The 25,927-nt window shown below is 39.4% G+C and overlaps 1 protein-coding gene and 1 long non-coding RNA gene across 2 annotated transcripts in view; one reads left to right on the top strand and one right to left on the bottom strand.

Moving 5' to 3' along the window:
- LOC114840414 (immunoglobulin mu heavy chain-like) overlaps positions 1-25,328 on the bottom strand; it is a 69,507-nt gene extending 44,179 nt beyond the window's left edge. The window contains exons 1-3 of the mRNA XM_034295309.1: positions 25,232-25,328; positions 24,815-25,121; positions 6,816-6,822 (exon numbers count right to left, since the gene is read on the bottom strand). Coding sequence (XP_034151200.1) covers positions 6,816-6,822; positions 24,815-25,121; positions 25,232-25,271 — 354 coding nt within the window. The 5' untranslated portion in view covers positions 25,272-25,328. The remainder of the gene's footprint in view (positions 1-6,815; positions 6,823-24,814; positions 25,122-25,231) is intronic.
- Positions 2,211-4,958, top strand: LOC109615220. The gene is made up of 3 exons (XR_002196190.3): positions 2,211-2,357; positions 4,156-4,288; positions 4,473-4,958. It is a non-coding gene; the product is annotated as an uncharacterized LOC109615220 (long non-coding RNA).
- Positions 25,329-25,927: the final 599 nt, after the last annotated feature.

The raw sequence follows: 25,927 nt of genomic DNA, 5'->3' as shown, positions 1-25,927 counted from the left end.
TCTCTTTCAGTTCCAATAAAATTTGTGCCTTTGTCTGATCTTAAAGACAACACTTGACCACGTCGACAAATACATCTTCGTAATGCATGGATGCAGGAGTCTGTGTCAAGAGTATGTGCAACTTCAAGATGTACTGCCCTGCTTGCCATGCAGGTGAAGATTACGCCATATCTTTTAACAAGACTTCGTCCTCTCTTGATCTCTATAGGACTGAAGTAGTCTACTCCTACATTTGTAAATGGAGGCTTATCTGGTAGAATCCTTTCCAGGGGTAAGTCTGCCATTTTCTGTTCTCCAACTCTTCCCCGATGTTGTTTGCACACAACACAGTCTGTTATGATCCTTCTTGCTGCAGAGTTGGCTTTGATAATCCAGTATTTTTTACGGAGTCAAGATAGCATATGATTTCTACCTCCGTGGCCAAGTTGTTCATGGATATGTCGTAGCAATAGTGTTGATATGTGCAAGTCTTTCGCTAGTCTACTCAGGCGACCACCTACTCTCAGAAGTCCATCATCCAACACCGGGTCCAGCTTATACAGACGACTGCTTCTTTTAACACCACTCTTACCAGCCTTTAGCGTAGATAGTTCTTCTTCAAAGCTTTGTCTTTGACTGAAAGAAATAACTGCACATTCAGCTCGGTTCAGATCCTCAGGATTTAAACAGTCTTTGGAGTGTTGCTTTAAAAGCTTGTATCTCCTTCAATTGGCTGGACTCATCTTTAAAGTTACTTGCAGCAGTCTGAATCTCCTTTCTTTTTCTAGTCAGCAGTAAGATAGTTGTTTTTACTTTAAGTAGCCAAGCTACAGCTGTCATCAGACTTCTCCATGAAGAGAAATAACTTATCAGAGAGCTGGTGGGATTCAATGGACCTTTAACAATGAGGTTGCTTATGATGTCTTGCTTGACTTTTGGATCATTTGCAGAGATTGCAGTTTCCAAATGAAGTTTCTGCCATTCTCTGTCTGACTGACAGAGAAACTCTGGTCCCTTGATCCATCTTTTGCAGCTTAAAAAGCGGTTTACTGTTAGCCCCCTAGAGGCTTCATCTGCCAGATTTTCCTTTGTGCTAACATATCTCCATTGTGACACATCAGTAGAATCCCTTACAAAGGAGATCCTGTTTGCGACAAATGTTCGGAAATGTTTGGTTTCGTTGTTGATATATTTCAGCACTGTTGTGCTATCAGTCCAAAAGATGGATTTGTTCAGCTGAAGCTGTAATTCCCTCCGAAGAATTCTGTCAACTTTGACGGGTAGAACTGCAGCTGTAAGCTCCAGTCTGGGGATCGTTACTTGCTTTAACGGTGATACTCTTGCTTTCCCCATTATGAAAGCAACATGCACCTTTTTGTCGTTGTTTTCCATTCTAAGATATGAAACCGTACCGTATCCACTCTCGCTGGCGTCTGAGAAGTGGTGCAATTGTGCGTTTCTGATTTGACCAAAGCTTGTGGGCTTCATGCAACGGTCCACTCTAAACTCTGTCATCTTCTTCAGATCTGCAACCATCTGGTCCACTGCTGAGAATTAGTTTGGGGTGTGTTTTCATCCCATCCAAGGTTTTTTCTACAGAGTTCCTGCATAATCAGTTTGGCTGGCAGAATAAATGGTGCTAGAAATCCTAAAGGGTCGTATACAGAGCCAACCATGGACACGATTCCGCGTCTGGTGTGTGCTTGTGGCTGTGCAGTAATTCTGAACATGATCACATCGGTTTCAACGCACCAGTGCAATCCTAGTGCTCTTTCCATTGGCAGGTTGTCCCTGTCCAAGTCCAACTCTTTTGTCTCTTTGGTTCTGGCTTCTTGTGGAATGGATGCCAATACTTTACGGCTGTTGCTGATTCACTTTGACAGTATGAAACCTCCCTTCTTGCAGAGAGCAGTCAGGTCTCTTACCATAAGAACAGCATCCTGTTCTATGGAGATGGATTTTAAGCAATCATCTACGTAAAAGTGGTTCTTTACGGTGTCTGTAACCTCTGCTGGAAAGTGCACTAAGACAGACAGCTGAAGATAACAAAGCTCAAAGTTTGCACAACTCGGTGATGACACTGCTCCAAAGAGGTGTACTTTCATCTGGTATTCAACAAGATCCTGCTGCACATCACCATCAGGCCACCATAGGAATCGCAGATAGTCAATATGATTTTCTGACACTTTGACCTGGTGAAACATTGCTTTGATGTCAGCCATCAGGGCAACTGGCTCTTGTCTGAATCTGATGGGTACTCCGATGAGTGAGTTCATTGTGAAAAACCTCATGTTTACCAAACTTGCGTTTCAGGCTTTGGATTCGCTGCTCTGCTATGCAACGGTTATTTGGCATGCTGGGATTTCCTTGCTTGAAAGGTAAGTCTAGACAGTAGTGACCATCTGTAATTTTTATTGAGTTATTCACAATATCCAATAATTTTCTCTCTTCTCTGGACATTTCCTCTGTTTCCTTGCTGGTTACCTCATTGAAATCATGATTGTATTGTTTAACCAGTAGCTCCTCTATATTCACAATAGACATTCGATTGACAGCAGCAACAGGGCAGCCATTCTCATCACTGACGTCGTTGTCTCCTCTCAAGGGACCATAGATGACCCACCCCAGTAGGGTCCTCACAGCTTATGGTACCTTAGAAGCATTTGTGCCGATGAGCAGGTCAATGCCAGCGTCTATTTCATGAATCTTGACATCCTTCAAGTAAGGCCATTGAGTCAGGTCTTTTTGTCTTGGAATTTTGAGCTTGGAAACAGGCATGGTCTTATGTGTAAATACATTGGACAGTTGTATAAAATAATTTTTGTCCAGACTTGATATCTCTAAACCTGAGATATGATGACTGGTCACAGGTTTCACTTGGTTCATTGTACGCAGAAGAATACTAGCCTTTTGTCCTGTAAAATTTAGTCTTCTCATCAAGCTTTCTGTGAAGAAGGTAGAGGAGCTTCCATGATCCGAAAATGTAAAGATCTCCCTTGGAGGTCTTTACTTGTACTGGAACAATAGAGAAGAGACAGGCTTCTTCACCGGCCCCAATATGCCCACATGTATGAGGTGAGGGAACGGCATAGCTCTCAATTGATTTCTCATTCAGTTCTGATGTCTTCCCCATGTCCTTTTGTTCAATGTGAAGTATTTCAGGATGACTTTTATTGCACGCGTCACAAGTCAAACGACTATTGCAGTCTTTGCTCATGTGTCCTACCTTCAAACATCCAAAACAGACTCCCTTTTTCTTTAAGAAGTCTATTTTTTCCCTGTGCATCTTTTTCCTGATTTGTGGACACCGCACCAATGTGTGACCATCTCTATCACAGAACAAACAGGAATTTGGGGAATTATTTGCAGTTACATTCTTCATTCCATTTGTTGTCATTTTGGCATTTCTACAGGTGTTACAGTAGTTGCAAAACTGCTTCCTCTTGGTCTTGGCTTTTCTCTTGCTTTGACAAAGGTTGTGCCTTTGACAGGTGTAGTTGTCTTAACATCCTGGATGTTTCCAAAAAGTGGATCTGACAATATCTTCACTTGTCTCTCCATGAAGTCTACCAAGTCAGAGAAACTAGCTCAACGTCCATGTTGTTCTTGGAGCTGACATGCCCTATTCCTCCATTTGTCTCTGAGCTTGTAAGGCAGTTTCAGAAGAATGGTCTTCAAACTGGAAGCAACATTCAACTTCTCCATACATTCAACTCCTCCATGTTGCGTTGCAACAGCCATTGCGTTGCAACAACCTCTCAGGAATAATGAAAACGCTTGCAATGCTTTCACATCCTCTGGCTTGATCACTGGCCAGGCAAATGCTTTGTCCATGTATGCTGTGGCAATCTTATGTTCATTACCAAAATGTTCTTTAAGCAGATCAGCCCTCAGCTGAAGACAGATGTTGGCAGCTGTGAACTAAATATTTTGGATGTCCTCTGGTGTATTGCTCTAGGAAATGCAGGCAGTCACTGTAGTCATCTGTCTTTCTTTACACTCCTCTCTCAAATGCCCTGATGAAAACTCCATATTGCAATGGATCACCATCATGAATAGGAACGTCTCTTGGTGGTAAAGTAGAAGAGAGATTTTGTTGAGGGAGAAGAGCTGTGATGTAACTTTGCCTCTGAATTATGTGATAGATATCACCTTGATTACCATTGTTAAATACAGGTTGCTGTGTTAGATGAGTCATACCCTGAGCTCTAACAGATGGTCCATCAGCTCTTTCCTTTGGTTGAACAGCCTGTTGCTGGGAAGAAGATTCAGTTCCCATCCATACATTCAGTCTTTTGCACTTGATCAGGTAAATAGGTGTTTGCATGTGGATTTAATTTGACTGACGATTTATTTTGAGCAGTTCCTTTTCTCAAATACGAGTTCATCCCATCAGATACTCTTGAGCTGTTTCTTGATTCAAGTACATAGATTTTTGCATTGGCTGCTGCCAGTTCAGTCTCTAATTCCAGTTGTTCTTTCTTCCTTTTCAGTTGTTCTTCCTGTGCCTCAAGGTCATGCCTTTTCTGCAGAGCGGCAACCCGTTCTATGAGAGCAGCCTTTTCTGCCTGAGCTTTAATGCGAGCAGAAGATGTTGAAGATGCATGTGAGGAAGAACTTGATTTGTAGTTTGATTTTTGTTTTGACGCATTAGAAACACTGTCATCAGGTCCAATGTCATCTGTGTTTACACTTTCAGCAATGGTGTGTGTCTTATGCAATGCAACCTCTGTTAACCACGCACATTACATCCTGTAGAAAACCATCAAAAGTTTCAATATTTTGTTGAAACCAGTGATTTTGCCTTTCTAGTTCATTTTCAGGCAGTGGTAACTTCACCAGTGACTCATGATTTGTTTTGGCTTCATCACAGATGTTGATTAACTTAACCAAGTTAGATTGCACTTAATTTGCCTTCTCCTTTGATTCCATGAGCTCTTTAAGCAACTCTATTGATTTCTTAGCTTGTTTACATTTCAAGTTTCTTGTTTTCTGACAGTTTTCAATGAACATTTCCAAACATTTAGCAGTGTGTTTAATAACTGTGTAATATTTTAATCATGGGATTGATGTTGACTGAGACATGATGTTAGGGAAATTTCTGAAACCTGATGCATTCTTAAAGATTAAAGGACTGAGTCCCATTGTTTAGATAAGTTGAGGAAAGTGGGAGAGGGGGATCTGGTATTCGTCTTAGGGGGCATTCTTGATTGGTATCAGTAGATTTTAGGGTTAATCGTAAATCTGCCTATCTGGAGTTTGTCCAGATGCTTTAAGTCCTCCTCAAGGGTTGAGAAGGTTACCCAGGTGGGGGAGGACAACATGTGACTTGTGTGAAGCCTAAGGTTATGTGATAGAACAAAGGGAATGTATTGTATTGACATAAGACAGTTGGGCAGCATCTTACCACACCCCTTTTCCTCCCTTATATACTGATGATTGTCCTGTGCTAAAGCCTGTTTTATCCAGCCGATGGCAGCGTCAGAATCTGAGATTCCAGCATATGTACAAGATAGTGTGTGGGAATCTCCAGGCCTTTTAACAACTGGTTCCGACTCAGTCAGTGTCTGACCGTTAATTCCTGTAAAAATATAACGTAAAGGTGTAAATTCCTACAGCTTCTCCACATTAATTTAGATTTCATTGAATATAATAAGCATGTCACCTGTCAGGCATTTTATCAGTAGCAGTAATTCAATAACAAACATCATGTTGAATGAAGGTGACAGTTCTTCAGTCTATTCAGGTCTTCAGACACTCTGCTTCTGTCTGCAGTGAGATAAGTAGTGATGGAAGAGGTTCATTTTGCATTGACTCCTCCTAACAGGGTGGGAAGATCACAGAGAGATGACAGCCCAATCTCAATGTCCACACTCACAGACTCACACACTTTGAAGCGTGTTCTCGCTAAGTCTGTGAGGGCTTAGGCCTGTCCCACTGTCAAATTGTCAAGTGCACGTTGACTCTCTCACAGACATTTAGGCCCAATCCCAATGTCCCCCCTAAACCCTATTCCCTGAACCCTCACAGACTTAACTGACATCACCTGGTAAGTGACTGAGTGCAAGGGCTCTAAATGCTATAAATAGTAATAGGACAGCACTTTGCGACTTCATCATGTTACCTTGAAGACGCTGAAACATGTTGCACACAATTGTGGGTTTGAGACTTTTTATTTTACGTTTTTTACTTTCTTCGCAGTGTGATGGCAATTTCTAAAGACAAAACGATTTACGAAATTGGGGTAAGACAGAGGAAAACTCAAATGCACAATAAACAGTTTATTCTTGCAAGGAGAGAGTACACAGGTTACAAGGTAACAATGATTTAATCTCTAACGTAACACAGGACAACCATCATCATTTAAAGGAAACAAAAAAAGGGGTGTGGTAAGATGTGTGTCAATAAAACACATTCACATGGTTAACCATTTCAACCTTTTAGGAGCCACAATGTCTGGACACCCAAGGATAGACCCTAAAAGGGTTATACAGATTTACTAATTTACGAGTAAGCATCAAATCCACTGGTGCCGGTCAAGGATGTCTCCCCAGGCAAACACCAGATGCCCCTCTAGCTACATACCTTTACTTATCTAAACATGGGGCCTCAGTCCTTTAATCAGTAAGAATAGATCAGTTTAAGAAATTTCCCTGACAGCGGTCAAGGCACTTAATAGACCAACTGCCTGATTTATATGTCTTGCAGACTCTTGCCCCACAGAGTGGACAAGAGGTATTTGTCAATAATACTCTATATTTGTCAATAATCAATGTACTGTTTTTGGTCAAAACAGCATTGTTAAGCAAAAACTAATATAAATAGTTGAATATAATAGGTGTTTATACTAAGGTGATTACATTCCTCTGATTTCATGTGTTCTATGTGCCATCTCAAATCCTTGTTAATGTAGTGCAGTTTACCATTCTTCTTTCTGGGATTTTTCTCTCGCATCCGGGCTTCCCCTGGTAACCCTTATGTTTCACGTCACAACGCTATGAACTGTGGGCAATTCCCTCAGGCAAAGTCTGCAGAAATGGGTGCATACAGGGCTCAAAGGCCCTCATTTATCATTCTTGTGTAGAAACGGGCGTATATGTTCGCGTAAGATTTTGCTTACACTCCTCTCACCATAGACATAATAAAGAATAGACGCCGCATTGACCACTACTGCCTACTGGCGCTGACGAGCCGTGGGACCGCCATCTTGGACCGGTCAGCTGCTCCACTCAATGTAATCTGTTTTGGCAGGTGAAACGACCTGTCAGCGCATTTAATTAATCATACCTCAGTGAATACCTTACAGATTTTCACGCGGGTTTTTTTGCTGCAAAGGTCATACATGTAGCTATGATACAGGACACATGGTTCGACGTATTTTAATATTCATAGTTTTATATTCATCAAAACTGTGAACATAATCCCCAAAAAGGGAGAAAAACAGGAACATTTCCAGTTTGACTATCATTCTGATTGAAACACCTAATGTGTAAATAGTGGCAGTAAAGTCAGAAATATATATTTCTCTCTCTCTCATTTCACAGCCCCCATCCCAACATACTCACATGGGTCCCAGTCTAAAATAGCAGGATGAAATGAAAAGTGACTGTTTTTATTTAAACTACACATTTACTTTGTTGAAACTCCCTTGAAAAGTCTGCAAACTTAATTAATGTAGCAATTTTCAAAACACAGTTACAAGTGCTTTTCAGAACCCAGAGGGAAAGGGATCAGGGCTAAGACAATAACAAGGACATAATGTAAAGATAAACTTCATTATACACAAGCTCACAAACTTAGTGTAAGGTAAAGGAGACCAACATTTGGATTCCTGGAGACACACACCATGAGGCTAGAGTTCATGAAACACAAACAAACAGAGGTATTTACAGACCCAACAACACTTACAGCAGTATTCACATAAACCATCAGGCGGCGGAAGATGGTCTGGAAGTGCCGATGGATTGTTATTCCAGCCTCCTTATATGGAAAACAGGCACACAATACATACATTACTCACAAGGCATAATGATATTCATTAGGTATATTTTCAAAATTGTAATTAAAAGAACACCAACCCTACCTGACGCTCTGATTGAATTAAATAGGAGCTCCAAGTGATCTTGGCTGAACCTGTAGGTGAGCACATACCGCTGAACTAAATAATAAGCTTGTTTGAAAACCATTCTACTATCAGATGTTCTGTTGCCTTTATTTTAAGTGTGGTGGGTATGAGACATGAGAGGTAACTTACTTTTGTTAGGGTGAATTACACGTGAATAATACACAGTGTTGGGCAAGTTACTTGGAAATTGCAGTGAGCTAAGCTATTAGTTACTCTGTCATGAATAAAGCTTCACTACACAAAAGCTACCACCCAGTCAAATGTAGCAAGCTAAGTAACACAAAACACAAAATATATATATATATATAAAAAAAAGTTACACAAACACAGCAGTAGGCTAGTTCATTACATAGGAAGCTACTTTAAGTTGTGCTAATTTCACATGACAAGAAAAGACGCTTGTGTGGCCAAGCTACTTGGTAAATAAAGGAGTTACTACTACTGAAAAAAGTTACTTGATTCTGAAAATAGTGAAGCTACCACCAAAATACTAAGTTACTAGCTAAGCTAGTACTGCACAACAATGATAATACCGTCTTTTATTTATATGAATATATAATTAGCTGGCCAATGTTATACCAGTAATATTTGCTTTATTTCTACAATAGCATTCTTGAGTCAGTGTTATAGAATATGACTTATCAAGTCTCAGTTCGCTGGGTGAACACCGGCTGGTGCAGTAAACATAGCCTAGCTAGCTGGATACGATTTCAGTACAGTAATATCAAAGATCCTTGTTCCTTCTCAACTCTCTGGTAATATTCTAGTCACAAAATACAACCAATAATACGGTAATGTTAAATCTTACTTGTGAAAAGTAATCCCCCGAGCCCTGCTTTCGATGGTCCGCCGATATGAGCAGGAGTATGCTCCATAGTGCTCTGGCATCGTTACTTCTGCTGCTACGCAAATAGGAGTATGACCGGTCAAACATGGCGGCCGTATTTCTCGCGCCCCAGCAGCCAATGCGGCGTCTACTCTTTATTATGTCTATGCCTCTCAACGCCTGATTTTTGAAACTGTGCGTAACTTTAATATCCAGGTGTACGCAATACCAGCCCTTGATAAATACCGCGGCTGAAAACGATCGTCATTAGAATAACACGTCTCTATATATTCAAGTCTCCGCTTCCCTCACGTCCTCATTTTACGCCATGGACACACGGAAGACGGCAAAAAAAAAAAAAGAGAAACTTCTCTGATGTGGAGATTGAGACGATCACCAGGGAGGTAGAAAGAAATAAAATTGTTTTATTTGGCAGTTTAAAAAGCGGAATAAAAGATGATGATGTGATGTGGAGTACCATTCATTCACATTAATAATTGCATGACAATTTGTAATATTCGTCTTATTATTTTGATATTTATTATTAATGACGTGTATTGTTATTTAGAAGAAGAATGTCGTTATTGTTATTATTTATATTATTATTATTTAAAAAGAAGAATGTCATTTTTATTATTTTGTCAGTCTGAATTATATTTTGGTCATTAAAAGCCTTTTATTACTGAACCCAGTCCGTGCGCAACTGCCGGGCCTAACCCTCATGTAAAGCGCACAGGCTCGCATCTGAAGGAATACATATAAATCAAATGCTTTGGTAAAGTCACACAAATTAAACATTGAAGTCCATGTTGCACAAAAATAAACACTGAAGTTTGTAATTATTATGTTGGTGTTTTTTTTTTACAGTGGGTCATAATATATCATATCTTTTTGTTTGTCAGTGCGTTAGGATATTTTTTTCTGCGCATTTCCGCACTAACTCAAAACGTGCGTACACCACCTCCTGAGCTGGCGTAGGATTTGAGAGTGCCGTACGACAACGTCCATATTGATAAATCTCAAAGTCACCGTGGTTTTGGGTGTACGCCAGGTGTACGCTGGAAATTTGGTGTACGCACTTTTGATAAATGAGGGCCACTGAGTGTGTGTTAAGCTCCTTTTCATTTGAAGTTGGTATATGTTCAGAGCTGATTTGAGCTGATTGTGTACTTTGGAATCTTAATTCCTGACAGTAGAGTATTTTATTATACTTTAATATTTACTATTGAACCTCTGAATTGGAGTATTGCTATTTTATTTAGAAAGTTCTAAAGGAGCTGTCCTTGGTCTATTAGTGATTTTCGTTAACATTTAGTACTTTCATCTGGTATCCAAGATAATATTTAGATTAAGTTTTCATGATGTACTTTAGTATGAGATCAAATATGCAGATTAATTGAAATATAGCCAATAGGCATACTGAACTGTAATGATTGGTGGTGTTGCGGGGGTAAGGAACCAGGTGCAGGCAAGGGTAGTCGGTGTTGATTCTTTATTATGATTAAACAAACACAGAGCACAACAAAAACACAAAGAAAGAAAAGGGCTGACATAAGCAGCAAAACGAAAGTAGGCAACAGGTACACCAAACTTACACGCAACAGCATCACAGCGACGACATCCATTAACCGCAACAATGATCCACAATGTGGGGAGCAGAGGGGAAACATTTAAACACATGCTAACGAGAAAAATGGGACCTGGTGTGAATGATGAAGGACATGACACGAAACAAGTCCGGGATGAGTTTGTATGTGACAGAATGCTAATATTTAACATTTCAAATGATAACAAAAAAGTATTTGATAATATAAAAGCAACTAAACATACACTACAGTTGTGCTCAAAAGTTTCCATACCCTTGGATAATTAGTAATATATGTACCATTTGTAAAGAAAACATGAGTGAGCAGGCAAAACACATGTCTTAGATTTCTCATGGGATTCATATTCAACTGTATTTTACAACAACATGGCACAATCATAAAACAAAACATGGCAACAAAGAAAAAAGTGAATTGAACCCTGTTCGAAATTCTGCACACCCTTATTTTTTAATACTGTGTATTGACTTAAGCATCAATGACAGTGTGCCTTATAGACAGAATTGTAATTGCTGTCTATAAGGCCCCGAATTCTTGCAGGTGGTATAGCTGCCCATTTGTCGAGGCAAAATGCCTCCAGGTCATACAAAGTATTTGGTCGTCTTGCATGAATCGCAAGTTTGAGATCTCCCCAGAGTTATATTAAGGTCAGGAGACTGTGATGGCCACTCCAGAATCTTCACCTTTTTCTATTATAACCACTGGAGGGTCTACTTGGACTTGTGCTTAGGGTCATTGTCATGCTGGAAAGTCAAAGAGCATCCTATGAGCAGCTTTCATGCAGAAGAATGCAAATTGTCTGCTATTATTTTCTGATAACGTGCTGCATTCCTTTTGGCATCAATTTTCACAAGATTCCCTGTGCCCTTAAAGCTCACACATGTATATAACAACATATTCTAAATTAAACCTACAAAGTATTTTTGATGCATTTCAAAATATTTTTAAAAACACATTTTCTTGTGCATTTTATACATGACAAACATTCCATTTTATTATATTCCAAAATCCATTTGATATTTCAGTGTATTTTTATATATGTACCACCAGTGGTATGTGTATCATAGTTTGAGAACCAGTGAATTATTCACTAATATCATCAACACAGAGGTGATCCTTCTCAAAAGCTTTAAGCCAATCAAAACATAAATACCAAGAATAGCAGAAATCATTCTGGTGTCCAGTGCTGACTTTGAGGTGTGTTACCCTTAGGCTTCCCAATTTCATATTGAAGTCATTAGGATTTCAAATAACATAAACATTCAATACCTGGTTGAATATTTCTAAATTACTTTACTTTTGAGGTTACTCTTAATAAGAGTTTGAAGGGAGAATACCCCTAGCAGCAGAATACCATAGATGTTGCCTGACTCGCCATTGTAAAGATATCTATTGGTATAAAAACATTTGACCCCTTCACAACCTCCACCTGAAAAATACAGTACAATAATAATTACAGGTCATGATACAATGCCAATATCTATTTTAGATGTTGAGGCCTTGCTTATGTTTAAGGACTTGATAAGTAAATTACAGTAAATTGTATTTGCTTTTTTTAATTGTATATTATAGCAGTTTAAAAATATTATCTTATTCACATAGTTATTGTTTGTTGTTGTAATACAGGGCACCACTGTAAATATGAAAAGAAAAATCCTGTGTAAATAAACTAAATAAATAATAAGGATCTAGTATCTAACAATTACCATCTGGTGAAAATATTCCCATCTGGTAACATTGTAAACAGGAGCAGATGGAGGCTGCAAATAAAATTAAGTGTAACGTTTGCTATCAATCTATCAAATCAATCACATTTATTTATAGAGATGTTTCTACATTAGCAATTGTCACAAAGTGCTTTTACAAAACACCCAGCCTGAAACCCCAAGGAGCAAGCAACAACAGTGTTGAAGCACATTGGCTAAGAAAAACTTAAACCTAGTCCAGGTCAGGTGCATGACCAAATGGACAATGACAGGGACAACCCGGGCGGGGGGTCAGCATGGAATGGTCAGGCATCGTCTTGATCTGCAACACAACCAGGAGGACTTTGGACAGTGGCAGCAACGTGTCTTTAGAGCCTGGTACTCAGGAGGTGTGGGCCAAGACCTAATGATCTCCTAGCTTTGAACGGAGCAGGAGAGTGCAAGCGTGTTTTATTGTAATATTACCTTGAAATAAAATCTATTTGGCACATGATGGTTGTGTCTCCTTGACATTATCTGGTGAATACTGATTGTACTTGTGTCTATCTATCAGAGCTGACCTGCATTTTGCTGAGATTTCCCTCGCCTGCAAAAATCTTGACAAAAACTAAAAATTAAAATATTTCTATTCAATAGATAATTACAACTAACATAAGTTCTTCAATAAGGAAACAGCAGGACAAAAATAATAAAAAAGTGTCAACAAATAAAATATATTTTATTCTGTGGGTATTGTATCCTGAAATCCCCCAGAACACCATCCGCCATCTCATCAGGATTTCTGGAGTGCAGTTGCCATGATGAAATCCACACAAGTTGCAACAGCCTGTGATTTCAATTGTTTGCTTTGAACCAGCCCTCAATCGGTTGGTGATTTTGGTTTCCATTGACTGTTGTTACCTCATTTTGTTCTCAAAGGATTACACAATGTACAGTAAAGATTTTGATCTTTAATATATTTTGTTCATGGAGACCCAATGTGTGATTTTAAGTGTTCCCTTAATTTTTTTGAGCAGTGTACATTCAGTAATCTGTCACACTAGCATTGTATATGTGATGCCCACTAGCTTGTAATCACATTTTTATAACTATAAGAACTTGATTTTAGGTGGTACATGATTTGAAGTTGTATCTGTGTTTTTTAAATTTTTTACGAGTAATATGGTTTGTAAATCAGAATTTCCTGGTCCCGTACTCCGCTGTTTTCCCACTATAACTGCAGAGATTTCAACGAGGAAACGCCACGTCTCTATGTCTCACCATTTTTTCCTGTATTTCAGGTTTGGAATGCATTAAAACCTCATACAAACCACTTGTTTTTACAAGTAATGAACATGCTAAAGTGTTAGCCAAACCAGTCGTTTTTACAAGAAGTAAGTGTTATTTTGGGCCACACATCTCTTCTGTTTTGGGCTGAAATAATGTAGGCCTACGGGCTGGCTCCATAGACCATGTTAAAAAATTTGCACATTGTGTTGTGCTGGAAATGTGTTGAACATGTGTTAACTATACACGTTTGTATAGGTTTTATATGTTTAGCGATTAATATGGTTATACTGTCAGTGGGTCAGTCATATTTCATGGCGTGTGTGTATCAGTGTATGTTGCACTGCAGTAACAGCCAAAGCATATTTTGACGGTTTATGTAAATTTATATATGAATATGTATGGTTATAGCATATGTAAAATGTGTATATTTTGGGGGTTGGAGTTATAGCATGTGTTTAGGGCATGAACAATGTGTCTAGTAAGACAAAGATGTACAGTATTGATAAATGCTGGAAAACTGAAACAAAGACAATGCTGATTGTATGAAGTGAATGTGCAAATGAATATAACTGTTGAGATTTGGCTAATTGGGCCCAATTTGGAAATTTTCACTTTGGCGTGTACTCACTTTTGTTGCCAATGGTTTAGATATTAATGGCTGTGTGTTGAGTTATTTTTAGGGGACAGCCAATTTACACTGTTATACAAGCTGTACACTTATTACTTTCCATTGTAACAAACTGTCATGTGTTGTCTCAATGAAAAAATATAATCACATATTTGCAAAAATGTGAGGGGTCTACTCACTTTTGTGAGATACTGTATATTGCTGAATTGGAAATCCGTAAGATCTGAGTATCTCAGTCAAATTCAGAAAACATTATGCTATCTTAAACTTTGTTATTAACAAAGACAAGTAGCCAGACGATAATTATTTCCTGCTACAGCAATGTTCAACATACCATTAAAATTTTTGTAAAGGAATAGAGAAAAATCTAGCAAGGTGGTTATTTAGCAAGATAGCCAGGTATGTAGCTGTTATGGCATTTATTTATTACAATATCCTTATTTATCCATTATTCTACAAATCCAGTGTAATAAATTGACTGTTTCAGACTAGGCCTGAATTTGGTTTAGACTCTTCATGGATGCCACAGATAGAAGTACACCTAGGTCAGCAGGTCCTGTTCCTAGAAGTGATTATGCCCTCAACTTAAGGCGCCAGGACTCAAACCTATCTTATCTATGGCCCAGCTACAGAAGGTGTAGTTGCCTGTTTCTTCTCTGTTTCTTCCATTCGGGCAGGACAGAGATTAGGGGTATCTCAGGTCAGGAGGTCTGTTCTTTGTAAAAACGATTGTTCCCGTGGATACACAGCATTACACTGAAATAATCAACTGCTTGTATATATAGCAAAACTTTTTCCATCTTCCACGCTACTAAAACAGACCAATATTACAGTTCTTTCAGAGTCTCTTTAATAGGGACTACTTATTTAAAATCACTTAATAACAAGTCAAGAGTAAGAAGAGTGGTAATGAGTGATGTCCAGATGTCGCCTTGTACAAACAAGGTTATAGTGACTGGGGGGGAACATGTGATCACTACTGTTAATCCACCTCTTGTAGGTAGTTGCTCAAGCATGTTAGGCTGCCTGTAGATTAAACATAGAGCAACTCTGCGGCTCCCTATACAAATAGAGACAGCTGCATCTGTCCACAGAGACATGGTCATTTTCAGACCGAAGGGAACTCTACTAGCACTGCATAATAACACTAGTGATGGCGAGGTGAGGCTTTGTAAAGCGCTGAGGCTTTCCAGCTAATTGTATTGCACATTACGAGGCCTAATGCAATGCAGTGCACACTAGTGACACCTGCTGGTAAGAATAATTTACAGAACCCAAAACATTGTAGTTCACATCCAACCCGTCATAGTGCCAAAACATTAATGTTTTGGCCATCCCTAATATTTTTACCAATAAGTATTCTATTTTTATTTTGTAATTTTTTTTTAACAATACTATAAAATCCTCGAAAAAGTTATTGTTGTCGTGTGGTTCCAGATATAGCAAGGCCTTTTGTGTCATTCATCATGTGCTTCTCTTAAAACAATACCAGCCTTGAAGCTCATCGACCTCGGTATGAATCATAATATCACTAACCAACACCACTCTACAACCCTGAATGCTACCCCCCACCATTGCCTGCTAACACTCTATGAGACCAATGGGACAGAAAATGCATGAATATGAGCCAGACAAACTGAAGCAAAAGATGACCACCGAATCTACAAGATTAATTTACACCCCACTGGGAGTAGACAGGGCTGTTGACTCCTGGGTGTCTGGTGTGTGTGTGTCCAGTGTTCTGGTCAGCCTATTGGCATCAGTTTTCCTGTTTTCCATTACAAAGTTGACCATTGTGGCATGTCACCTGTCAGGCATATTATCAGTAGCAGTAATTCAATAACAAACTTAATGTTGAATGAAGGTGATAGTTCTTCTTTCTAGTCAAGTCTTCAGACACTCTGCTTCTGTCTGCAGTGAGATAAGTAGTGATGGAAGAGGTTCATTTTGCATTGACTCCTCCTTACAGGGTGGGAAGATCACAGAGAGATGACAGCCCAATCTCAATGTCCACACTCACAGACTCACACACTTTGAAGTGCATTTTCGCTAGGTCTGTGAGGGCTTAGGCCTGTCCCAATGTCAAATTGTCAAGTGTGCTTTGACTCTTTCATAGACATTTAGAATCCTTTATGCACCCTTTTCAAAAGTCCGCATTTCTGTAGACTTTGCCTGAGGGAATTGCACATAATTCATAGCGTTGTGATGTGAAACACGGGTGCTAACAGGGGAATCGAGATAAAAATCCTGGCCAACCTGTCTCATAAGAGAAGGAAGAAGAAGAACAGTGGACAACACTAGGCCTACAGTACATTAACAAGGATTTGATATAGCAGATAGAAGACATGAAATCAGAGGAATACAATCACCTTTACACACCTAGTTTACTAAACTATTTATTTTAGTTTTTGCTTAACAATGCTGTTTTGACCAAAAATAATACATTGATTATTGACAAATATAGATTATTATTGACAATTACCTTTCATCCACTCTGTAGGGCAAGGGCCTACAGAGCCTACAGAGCCTACAGAGTGGTATAAATCTGCTATAAATCAGGCAGTTGGTCTATTCAGTGCCTGGGCCGTGAAGAAAGAAAAAAAATGTAAAATAAATCTTCCACTCAATCACTTACCAGGTGACATCAGTTAAGTCTGTGAGGGTTCAGGGCGTAGGGTTAAGGGGGGACATTGGAATTGGGTTGTTATCTCTAATTAAAAAGCCCTTTAACATAGACTGCCCCCTCAAGGCTGAAATGAAGACTGAAATTGAGATACAGTGGGTGTAGAAAGTCATCATCCCCTTTCAAAATGTTCTGTTTTTTTTGGCTTCTAGCCTGAAATGAAAACACAAAATTAGACTTTTCCCACAATATCCAAGAGAGAGAGAAATACAATCTAAAACAGTGAAATTATATTAAAATCAAAACAGTAAAATACCTGAGTTAATACTTGGTGGGATCCCCTTTTGCTTGAATTACAGCCACAAGTCTCTTAAAAACATCTCCACTAACTGTGCAGACCTAGACTGTGCAAAATGCCTTATGTAGATGGTATTTTATGCCCTGTTATTGGAAAAGCACAGGATTCCGCATCTAATTGGAGTCCCCCACCAAATATACCTGACCTGGCTCCTGTAGAGCTGTTGCCCTGTATGTTCTCATTCCAACCCCATGAAAGGTTACTGGCATGAGTAATTTAACTTGACGCATAAGTGCTGACTAACTTTGAACAAAGGACAATAGATTGGAAGGGATGCCTGTTAATGATGGGCCCCACACATTAATGCTTCATTGGCTGAACCATCTCCCCCAGTTCCTTCTTCCACTCTCAACCACCTACCCTCTCCTGTTATACAAACCCTCCTGAGCACCTTTACCCTAGTCGACTCACCATTTATCACAAAACGTATTGTATCTTCAGAAACTACGACCTGCTCCCTGGATCCCCTTCCTGACACTCTCATTAAGGCCTGACTTCCTGCTCCCTGGATCCCCTTCCTGACATTCTCATTAAGGCCTGCCTTCCTGCCTTCCTGCTCTCTGGATCCCCTTCCTGACACTCTCATTAAGGCCTGCCTTCCTGCTCTCTGGATCCCCTTCCTGACACTCTCATTAAGGCCTGCCTTCCTGCTCTCTGGATCCCCTTCCTGACACTCTCATTAAGGCCTGCCTTCCTGCTCTCTGGATCCCCTTCCTGACACTCTCATTAAGGCCTGCCTTCCTGCTCTCTGTCCTTACATCACTCAAATAGTCAATCTTTCTCTCTACCATGGCATCATATCCCTCCAGCTTTAAACATGCTGTTGTCACACTGATCATAAAGAAACCTGGCCTGGACACTACCAATTTGAATAACTTCCGCCCCATCTCCAACCTCTCCTTCCTTGTGAAAACCCTGGAAAGGACTGTTGCCACCCAACTTCAATGCCACCTCCTCAAAAACTGTCAGTTTGAGCCTTTTCAGTCTGACTTCTGACCACTTCACAGTACTGAAACTGCCCTCCTTAAAGTTTTTATTAACGTTCTAGTCTCTGGTGATGCTGGCGCCCTCAACATCCTTATCCGGCTTGACCTGAGTGGTGCCTTTGACACAGTCAATCACCAGATCCTCCTCACCAGGCTCAAAGCCTTGGGTGTTGAGGGAGCCGCACTTTCCTGGCTATGCTCATACCTCACCAACCGTACTCACAACATTTCCATCCATGGTCATAATTCTGTAGTCACACAGGGTGTCCCCCAGGGTTCCGTTCTTGGGCCCCTGCTCTTTATCATCTACATCCACATCCTTGGTCAGATTCTTCGTCACCTTAAACTGGACTTCCACTGCTATGCCGATGACACTCAGATCTACCTCAGCACTAAATCCCTCACCAACCCACCTCTGTCTCATATTGAAACTTGCCTGGCAACAATAAAAACCTGGCTGCAGCAGAACATCCTCAAGCTTAACGGTGACAAACCTGAACTTTTACTGCTTGGTACAAAATCCACACTAACCAAAGCCGGCACCGTCCCCCTCACTATTGATGACTCTGTTGTATCTCCATCCCCTCATGCACACAACCTTGTGTCATACTGGACTCCTCACTCAGCTTCCAACAACACATAAGACAGACTGTCAAATCCTCATTCTTCCACCTTTGCAATATTGCCAAATGACAGTCTTCCCTGTCCCACTCTGCTGCTGAAACCCTAATACATGCATTCATATCTGCCCGTCTTGACTATTGCAATTCTCTCCTATCTGGCATTAACACTAAAACTCTCCATAAACTACAACTAGTTAAACATTCAGCTGCACGATTTCTCACACACACCAAATCCTGGCAGCACATCACCCCCACCCTACAAGAACTCCACTGGCTCCCAATCTCTAAACGCATTGACTTCAAAATTCTTCTTCTCACGTATAAAACCCTACACCAACTTGTTCCACCCTATCTCTCTGACCTTATTCCCCAACACCATTTCTCCAGGTCACTCCACTCTGCCACTGCTGGCCTCCTTATCATCCCTCGATCCAAGCTGCAGAGATTTGGAGACAGGGCTTTTTCACAGGCTGCTCCAAGATTTTGGAATGCCCTTCTACAATTCATCCGTGACTCCAAATTTGTTGCCATCTTCATCCTCCACCTCAAGTCTCATCTGTTCTAACCAGCCTAGCCCCAGCCCTATGTTGTTTGACCCACCCCTCCCTTTTTGTTTTGGTTTTGTTAGCTACTTTTTGTCACATTGCTCTATCTGTAGTTGTATTGTATTGTAAAGCATCTTTGGGTTTTGAAAAACGCTGTATACATTTCATGTATTATTATCATATCCATACATCCTGTCCATACCTCTTGGTATGGACAGGATGGATTCATGCAAATAAAGAATGTTCTCCCCTGACATCCAGTTGAATCAATTTTGGACAGAATCCAGCACCCAGTTGTTCTAAATGGATATACATTTAGGCAGCCCTGGTATAAAATGCCAATAGCACAATTGTGATAATCCTTATGTTTAATTAAATGAAGAGTAATATATAACATTTAAAAAAAACACATTCACAAACCTCTTGCTATACTGAAAAAATAAATATAGTGAGGGAAAAAATGTTTTGATTCCCTGCTGATTTTGTACGTTTGCCCACTGACAAGGAAGGATTAACACCAAAAAAGTCCAGAAAAACGCATGTTATAAAAAATTTATGAATTGATTTGCATTTTAATGAATTAAATAAGTATTTGACCCCTCTGTAAAAAAATTACTTAGTACTTGGTGGCAAAACCCTTGTTGGCAGTCACAGAGGTCAGATGTTTCTTGTAGTTGGCCACTAGATTTGCACACATCTCAAGAGGGATTACTTCCCACTCTGCTTTGCAGATCTTAATGGACCTTAATGTGCTTCTTTTTGAGCTACTCCTTTGTTGCCTTGGCCATGTGTTTTGGGTCATTGTCATGCTAGAATACCCATCCACGACCCATTCTCAATGCCCTGGCTGAGGGAAGGAGGTTCTCACCCAAGATTTGATGGAACATGGTCCAGTCCATTGTCCCTTTGATGCCGTGAATTTGTCATGTCCCCTTAGCAGAAAAACACCCCCAAAGCATAATGTTTTCACCTCAATGTTTGACGGTGGGGATGGTGTTCTTGAGGTCATAGGCAACATTCCTCCTCTTCCAAACACGGCGAGTGGAGTTCCACAGCACATTCACCCAGTTCACCTCTGAATCATTCAGATGTTCTTTGGCAAACTTCAGATTGGCCTGTACATGTGCTTTCTTGAGCAGGGGGACCTTGCGGCCGCAGTTTCAGTCCTTCACGGCGTAGTGTGTTACCAATTGTTTTCTTGGTGTCTATGGTCCCAGCTGCCTTGAGATCATTGACAAGATCCTCCCGTGTAATTCTGGGCTGATTCCACTCCATTCTCATCATCATTGCAACTCCATGAGGTGAGATCTTGCATGGAGCCACAGACCGAGGGAGATTGACAGTTATTTTGGGTTTCTTCCATTTGCGAATAATTGCACCAACTGTTGTCACCTTCTCACCAAGCTGCTTGGCGATGGTCTTCTAGCCCCTTCCAGCTTTGTGTAGGTCTACAATCCTTTACCTGACATCCTTGGACAGCTCTTTGGTCTTGGCCACGGTGGAGAGTTTGGAATCTATTTGAACCCTTTAAGAATGTGCTCCTAATCTCAGCTCGTTACCTGTATAAAAGACACCTGGAAGACAAAAATCTTTCTGATTGAGAGGGGGATCAAATACTTATTTCAGTAATTAAAATGCAAATCAATTTATAACATTTTTGACATGCGTTTTTTTGTTGTTATTCTGTCTCTCACTGTACAAATAAACCTACCATTGAAATTATAGACTGATCATTTCTTTGTCAGTGGGCAAACAGACAAATTCAGCCGAGGATCAAATATTTATTTCCCTCACTGTACATATAGAACATGACTTTTATTTAAGTATTTCATTCAGTTTTGTCTTGTGACATGTCTTACTGGAGGTGTTTTTATTGCATGGGCAGGTCTATCTCTGCTGCTCTGGCTGCTTCTTCATCTTCATGTAGGTGATCAAAATGTTAATCTTGCAGGGCACCAGGTGTCTCCTGTTACAAGGCATAAGTCTTTCTTTTGCAGTAATGGTACACGCTGGATGTATTTGCAGTGTTTTCTTTTCCCTGTAAAAATACAGAGGCAGAAGTAATGAAGTACTGCCTTCGAAATATGATTTTACAAAAAACGAATACTAATGTGTAGATCTGATATTTTTGTTTAGCAAATCTATCACTAACTCAGAGGTCTCCAATCCCATAAATAACATTTGCTGTCAGAATATGGAGGTGGGGTCTCTGAACACCTGTAAACTCTGACCCCTTACCTGTCCTTAGACAGACATTACGTTATTCTATGATTTGAAATGGGACATGCTCAAATACACTCCAATGGCAAATAATTAACCATCTCCCCTGAGTTGAGGATTCCTTGAAAATGTAAAATAAAATGATGAAACCATGATATTCATAGAATGAACCACCAGCACGAACCATTAGGGGGAGAAAAAACCTGGATGGATGTGCAGTGTTTGGCCACTTTGTTGGCATCTTCACATTTATGCTCCTGAGAGAAACACAAATTAGAGGAAGTAATACTATATTGGCTAGACTGATGTTGTAAGGGGACTTGTTGGTTTTTGTACAGTTCCTTCACCAACTACCATTACAGTGTTTATCGAGCACAATAATAAACAGCAGTGTCCTCTGCTCTCAGATTCTTGGCCTCTAAAAACTGTGTACTTGTGGGGACGTCTTCAGTCAGGGTGAACTGGCCTTTCAGTGAATCTGCATAGATAGGTTCTTTGCCTGAGCCAGAGTCCATATGCTACCAATCCACTCCAGTCCTTTTCCTGGTTTCTGCCTTATCCAGTGCATGTAGTAGCTTGTCATATTAAACTCAGAGGTTTTACATGACAGTTTAACAGAGTCTCCAGGTTTTATCACTTGAGAAGGAGACTGATCCAGTCTGATGTCACAACAAATGCCTAAAAAATTTATAAATTTAAGACTCTGCTGAAGATGCTGTATTTATACCGATATTAAGTTACCACTAAGTTATTAAGCCACAATGAAATGTTTTACTTACTGTGTATGCTCCTTTGCATTTGGAGTTAGTATAAGTTCAGAGAAGATTTGAGCTGATTGTGAACTTTGGATTTTTAAACAGAGTATTTTACTATATTATAAACATTATCATTAAACCCTTATATTGGAACATGTTATTTTATTTAGGCAGTTCTAAAGGAGCTGTCGTTGGTCTATTAGTGATTTTAGATAACATTTGGTACTTTCATCTGGGATCTTTATTTATATTTCCAAATACGTTTTAATGTCCTACATTAGTATGAGAACTAATATGCAGATGAACTCAAATGTAGCTAATATGCATACTGAATGCATATATTTTAAATTTCAAATGACACCAAAAACTATTTAACAATATAAATGCAACTAAACATACTGTATATGCATGAACAATTTTTTATGTACGTTTCAAATATCTTGAACGTCCACGTCCTGAATAGTTGTGAGTGACTTGCAATGTACCTGAATGCTCAAATGTTTATAAAACAGGCAGTTGGCTGTGTGGTTATCATTTTAAATTTGATTATTGAATGCTTATTAATGGACACAAGTAAAATGATTTTTTTTAAGAATGATTATGTTGGCATTAAAGCTAACTGATGGAAATGTACTATACTGACCCTTGTTAAGCAATTAACTGTCTGAGCTGATCGAGCAAAAACACCTGCTCAAGTGCAACGTTTTGACCTCTGAGAAGCAACGCTTCAGGGAAACATGGAACCACTCAGTCAACCAGGGCAGCAAAGATAGTTTTTACAAACAACAACTTGCTGCCTGTACAGTAGTTCTGACACATAAAACTTGACACTATAATGTCTATGGAAAATAAATAATGATCCTGTCAGCTACCTACAACACAATATTCCACAGAGTGATTGACACAACCGAATGAAAGGCTGCATAGCTACACATGCCCTACAGATCTGAAAACACATTCACTTCCCTCTCTGCCTACCTATAGTAGCCATACCCCACAGATCTGAAAACACCAAGTGAGAATATTTCCTAAGACCTAAATGATCAGTAAAAGGGAGTTCATTTAGGTATTTATTATGAATGTCCCTTACTTACATAACACTGCCAAGAACTAAAAAACACAGAGTTTTTCCTCTGCATGTATTTTACTATCATAGAGTGGGGAGTGAAGTGGCAAAGCACATCCTGTAATTACTGGACTTAATCAAGAAAAAACAATTGCTTGCAGACATTGACATTAATTGTGAGACTGGGAGTATATTTTAATCAGGGGTACATTTTCATGGTGCAGGACAACATGATGTAAACCTTGTGAGCTGATTAGCTCAACTCTGATCCCATCATAGCCTAAATGAAACCCTTCTACAACACATTAATAACATCATATTAATGTGTTGTCTTTTAAATAAACCCCTCCTCCTTCTACTTGGCCTTTCATTTGCTCTTTAACAAGCAGCCCCACTGCTTTTAAGTGTCCAAATTGCAGAAGGATCAAAAATAATCAATGGGCTTGGAGATAATTAGACCATCTAGTGGTCCCTTCTAGCGCAATGTGCAATGTTGCAGCTTCTGTGAGTGAGGCAACATAAGGCAACATATCATTTTTTATCTTTTGTCATTTCAAACAAAAGAATGGATTGGCATGTTTAATGACACAATGTGCATTTGATTGTCTATTTTCGAGACTTCATATATATACATATATACCAAACAAAATAGTGTGCCTTCTAAATTAAATGCTCAATTGTTAATTAAGTACATTTATTCTAAAACGATAGGAGGAATTTGTAATCCTAATCCTCAGCAAAGATCATGAAGGCTCTTAAACAATAGTAAAGGAGAACTACATTTAGTACAATAGAACTTAATCTCCTTTCTTGACTTCGACTTTCATAGACTTACTTATAAACTGAAGCGCCCCTTTAATAAACTGTTATCTGCTGTCTGTGTAACAGTTTATGGGGTCATAATGATAATGCAGTTCACATTAAGTGTTGTTTTATATTGTGTGTTTCTCATGTGTTTTGATACGAGCAAATATTAGGGTTGTGGTTCCAAATGCAGCACATTGGAGGATTTATTTAGATAACAAATTCAAGGTTCCAGTAAGGGCTTGGCAGGAGACATATGACAATCCAGAAACACTGTAGGTAAAAGGACATCCATGAAAAACAGTTAAGGTACAAAATAATAAATGCTAGGCAAAGTCGAAAACAACCAGTCTAAAATATTTTAGGTTACTATGGTTTATTCATAGGAAACCTCTAATGAAGGCTCAGTGTGTTGGCGAACAACAAACAATACCTCACAGGGAAATCAGAATAGCCACTGAATAAATAGCTGCACTAAATTAGGAACAGGTGGATCAAGTATCACTAATGTAACCAAAACAAGTGTAGAATACAAAACCTAGAATGTCAGAAACTATGGAAAAATAACCAACCCCTAAACAACAACCCCTGGATCTAAGTCCAAAAATTGTCATATATTGTTTTGCAAGTGTTCTTATAGGAGTGTCTTATTTAGTTTTTGTACAGTTCTGTAGCTGGTTTGTATCACTGTGACTCTCGAGCACAATAATACACAGCTGTGTCTTCAGTCTGCAGACTTTGTCCTGTTAGAGTTGCTGTGCTGCTGGAAGTGACTCTGGAGCAACTGAACTTGTTCTTCAACTTATCACTATAATATGTGTTACCACTGCCACATATTCCTCCAATCCACTCTAATGCTTTTCCAGCAGGCTGTCGTACCCAGTATGTACAGTAGCTGGTATCGGTTAAAGAATACCCAGAGACTTTACAGGAGAGAGTCAGAGACTGTCCAGGCTTTACAGTCATAGAGTCTTGCTGTGTGAGTTCAGTCTGACAGAACACACCTGTGAAACAAAACCGACAAAATAGCATTTAATCAATTACATTTCCAATGCTCTGTTTTTCTCTATTGCATCAATGCTATTTCTTTATATATAATTTTTCCAAAACTCACAGGATACAGCTGCCAGCAGCAGCAGAGATGCAGGGAACATGGCTTGTTGAAGGTCAACTGACTCAACTGACTGTACTTGTTTTCAGCAAATGGGGTGATAGTTATTCCTCTTTATATACAAGAGAGGACAGATGCTTTGCATAGAACTGAAGAGGTGGTATTAAAATAGGCAAATAAAAAGCTTGTATCATTGTAACATGATATACAGAGAATCACTATCAGAATGTAATTGTCGTCAAATGTCTTTATTCTATTAACCGGTCCAGTAATATTTTAAGTGAAAAGATGATGCCTCAATATAGATTATGAGCTCTCAGTTACACTAACAATTAGATTAGATTCAACTTTATTGTCATTGAACAAGTACAAGTACAGTACAATGGAAATGCAGTTGGCCTCTAACCAGAACAAAAACAAATGTTTAGAGCAAATAGGATAAAACAATATCTCAACTGTCTACAACAGGATTATTGTAGCATTACATTTCATAATTTAGCATGTAGAATTCAAAAATGGTTCACATGAGTTTCATACAATGTGATTGAGCGTTTAATTAATGGGCCCCTTGAAGTGTCTCTGGTTAAGATGAACTTGGGTTTCAGTGAATCTTTGTAAGCTGTGCTTGCATCATAATAGATGTTAGCAATCCATTCTGGTATACTGCATTCAGACTGTAGGATCCATGATACTCCATAC

The sequence above is a fragment of the Esox lucius genome, chromosome 11, assembly GCF_011004845.1.
Source record: "Esox lucius isolate fEsoLuc1 chromosome 11, fEsoLuc1.pri, whole genome shotgun sequence".
Lineage (NCBI taxonomy): Eukaryota > Metazoa > Chordata > Actinopteri > Esociformes > Esocidae > Esox > Esox lucius.
The sequence above is the reverse complement of the archived record's forward strand: the minus strand, read 5'-3'. Positions and strand labels throughout refer to the sequence as shown.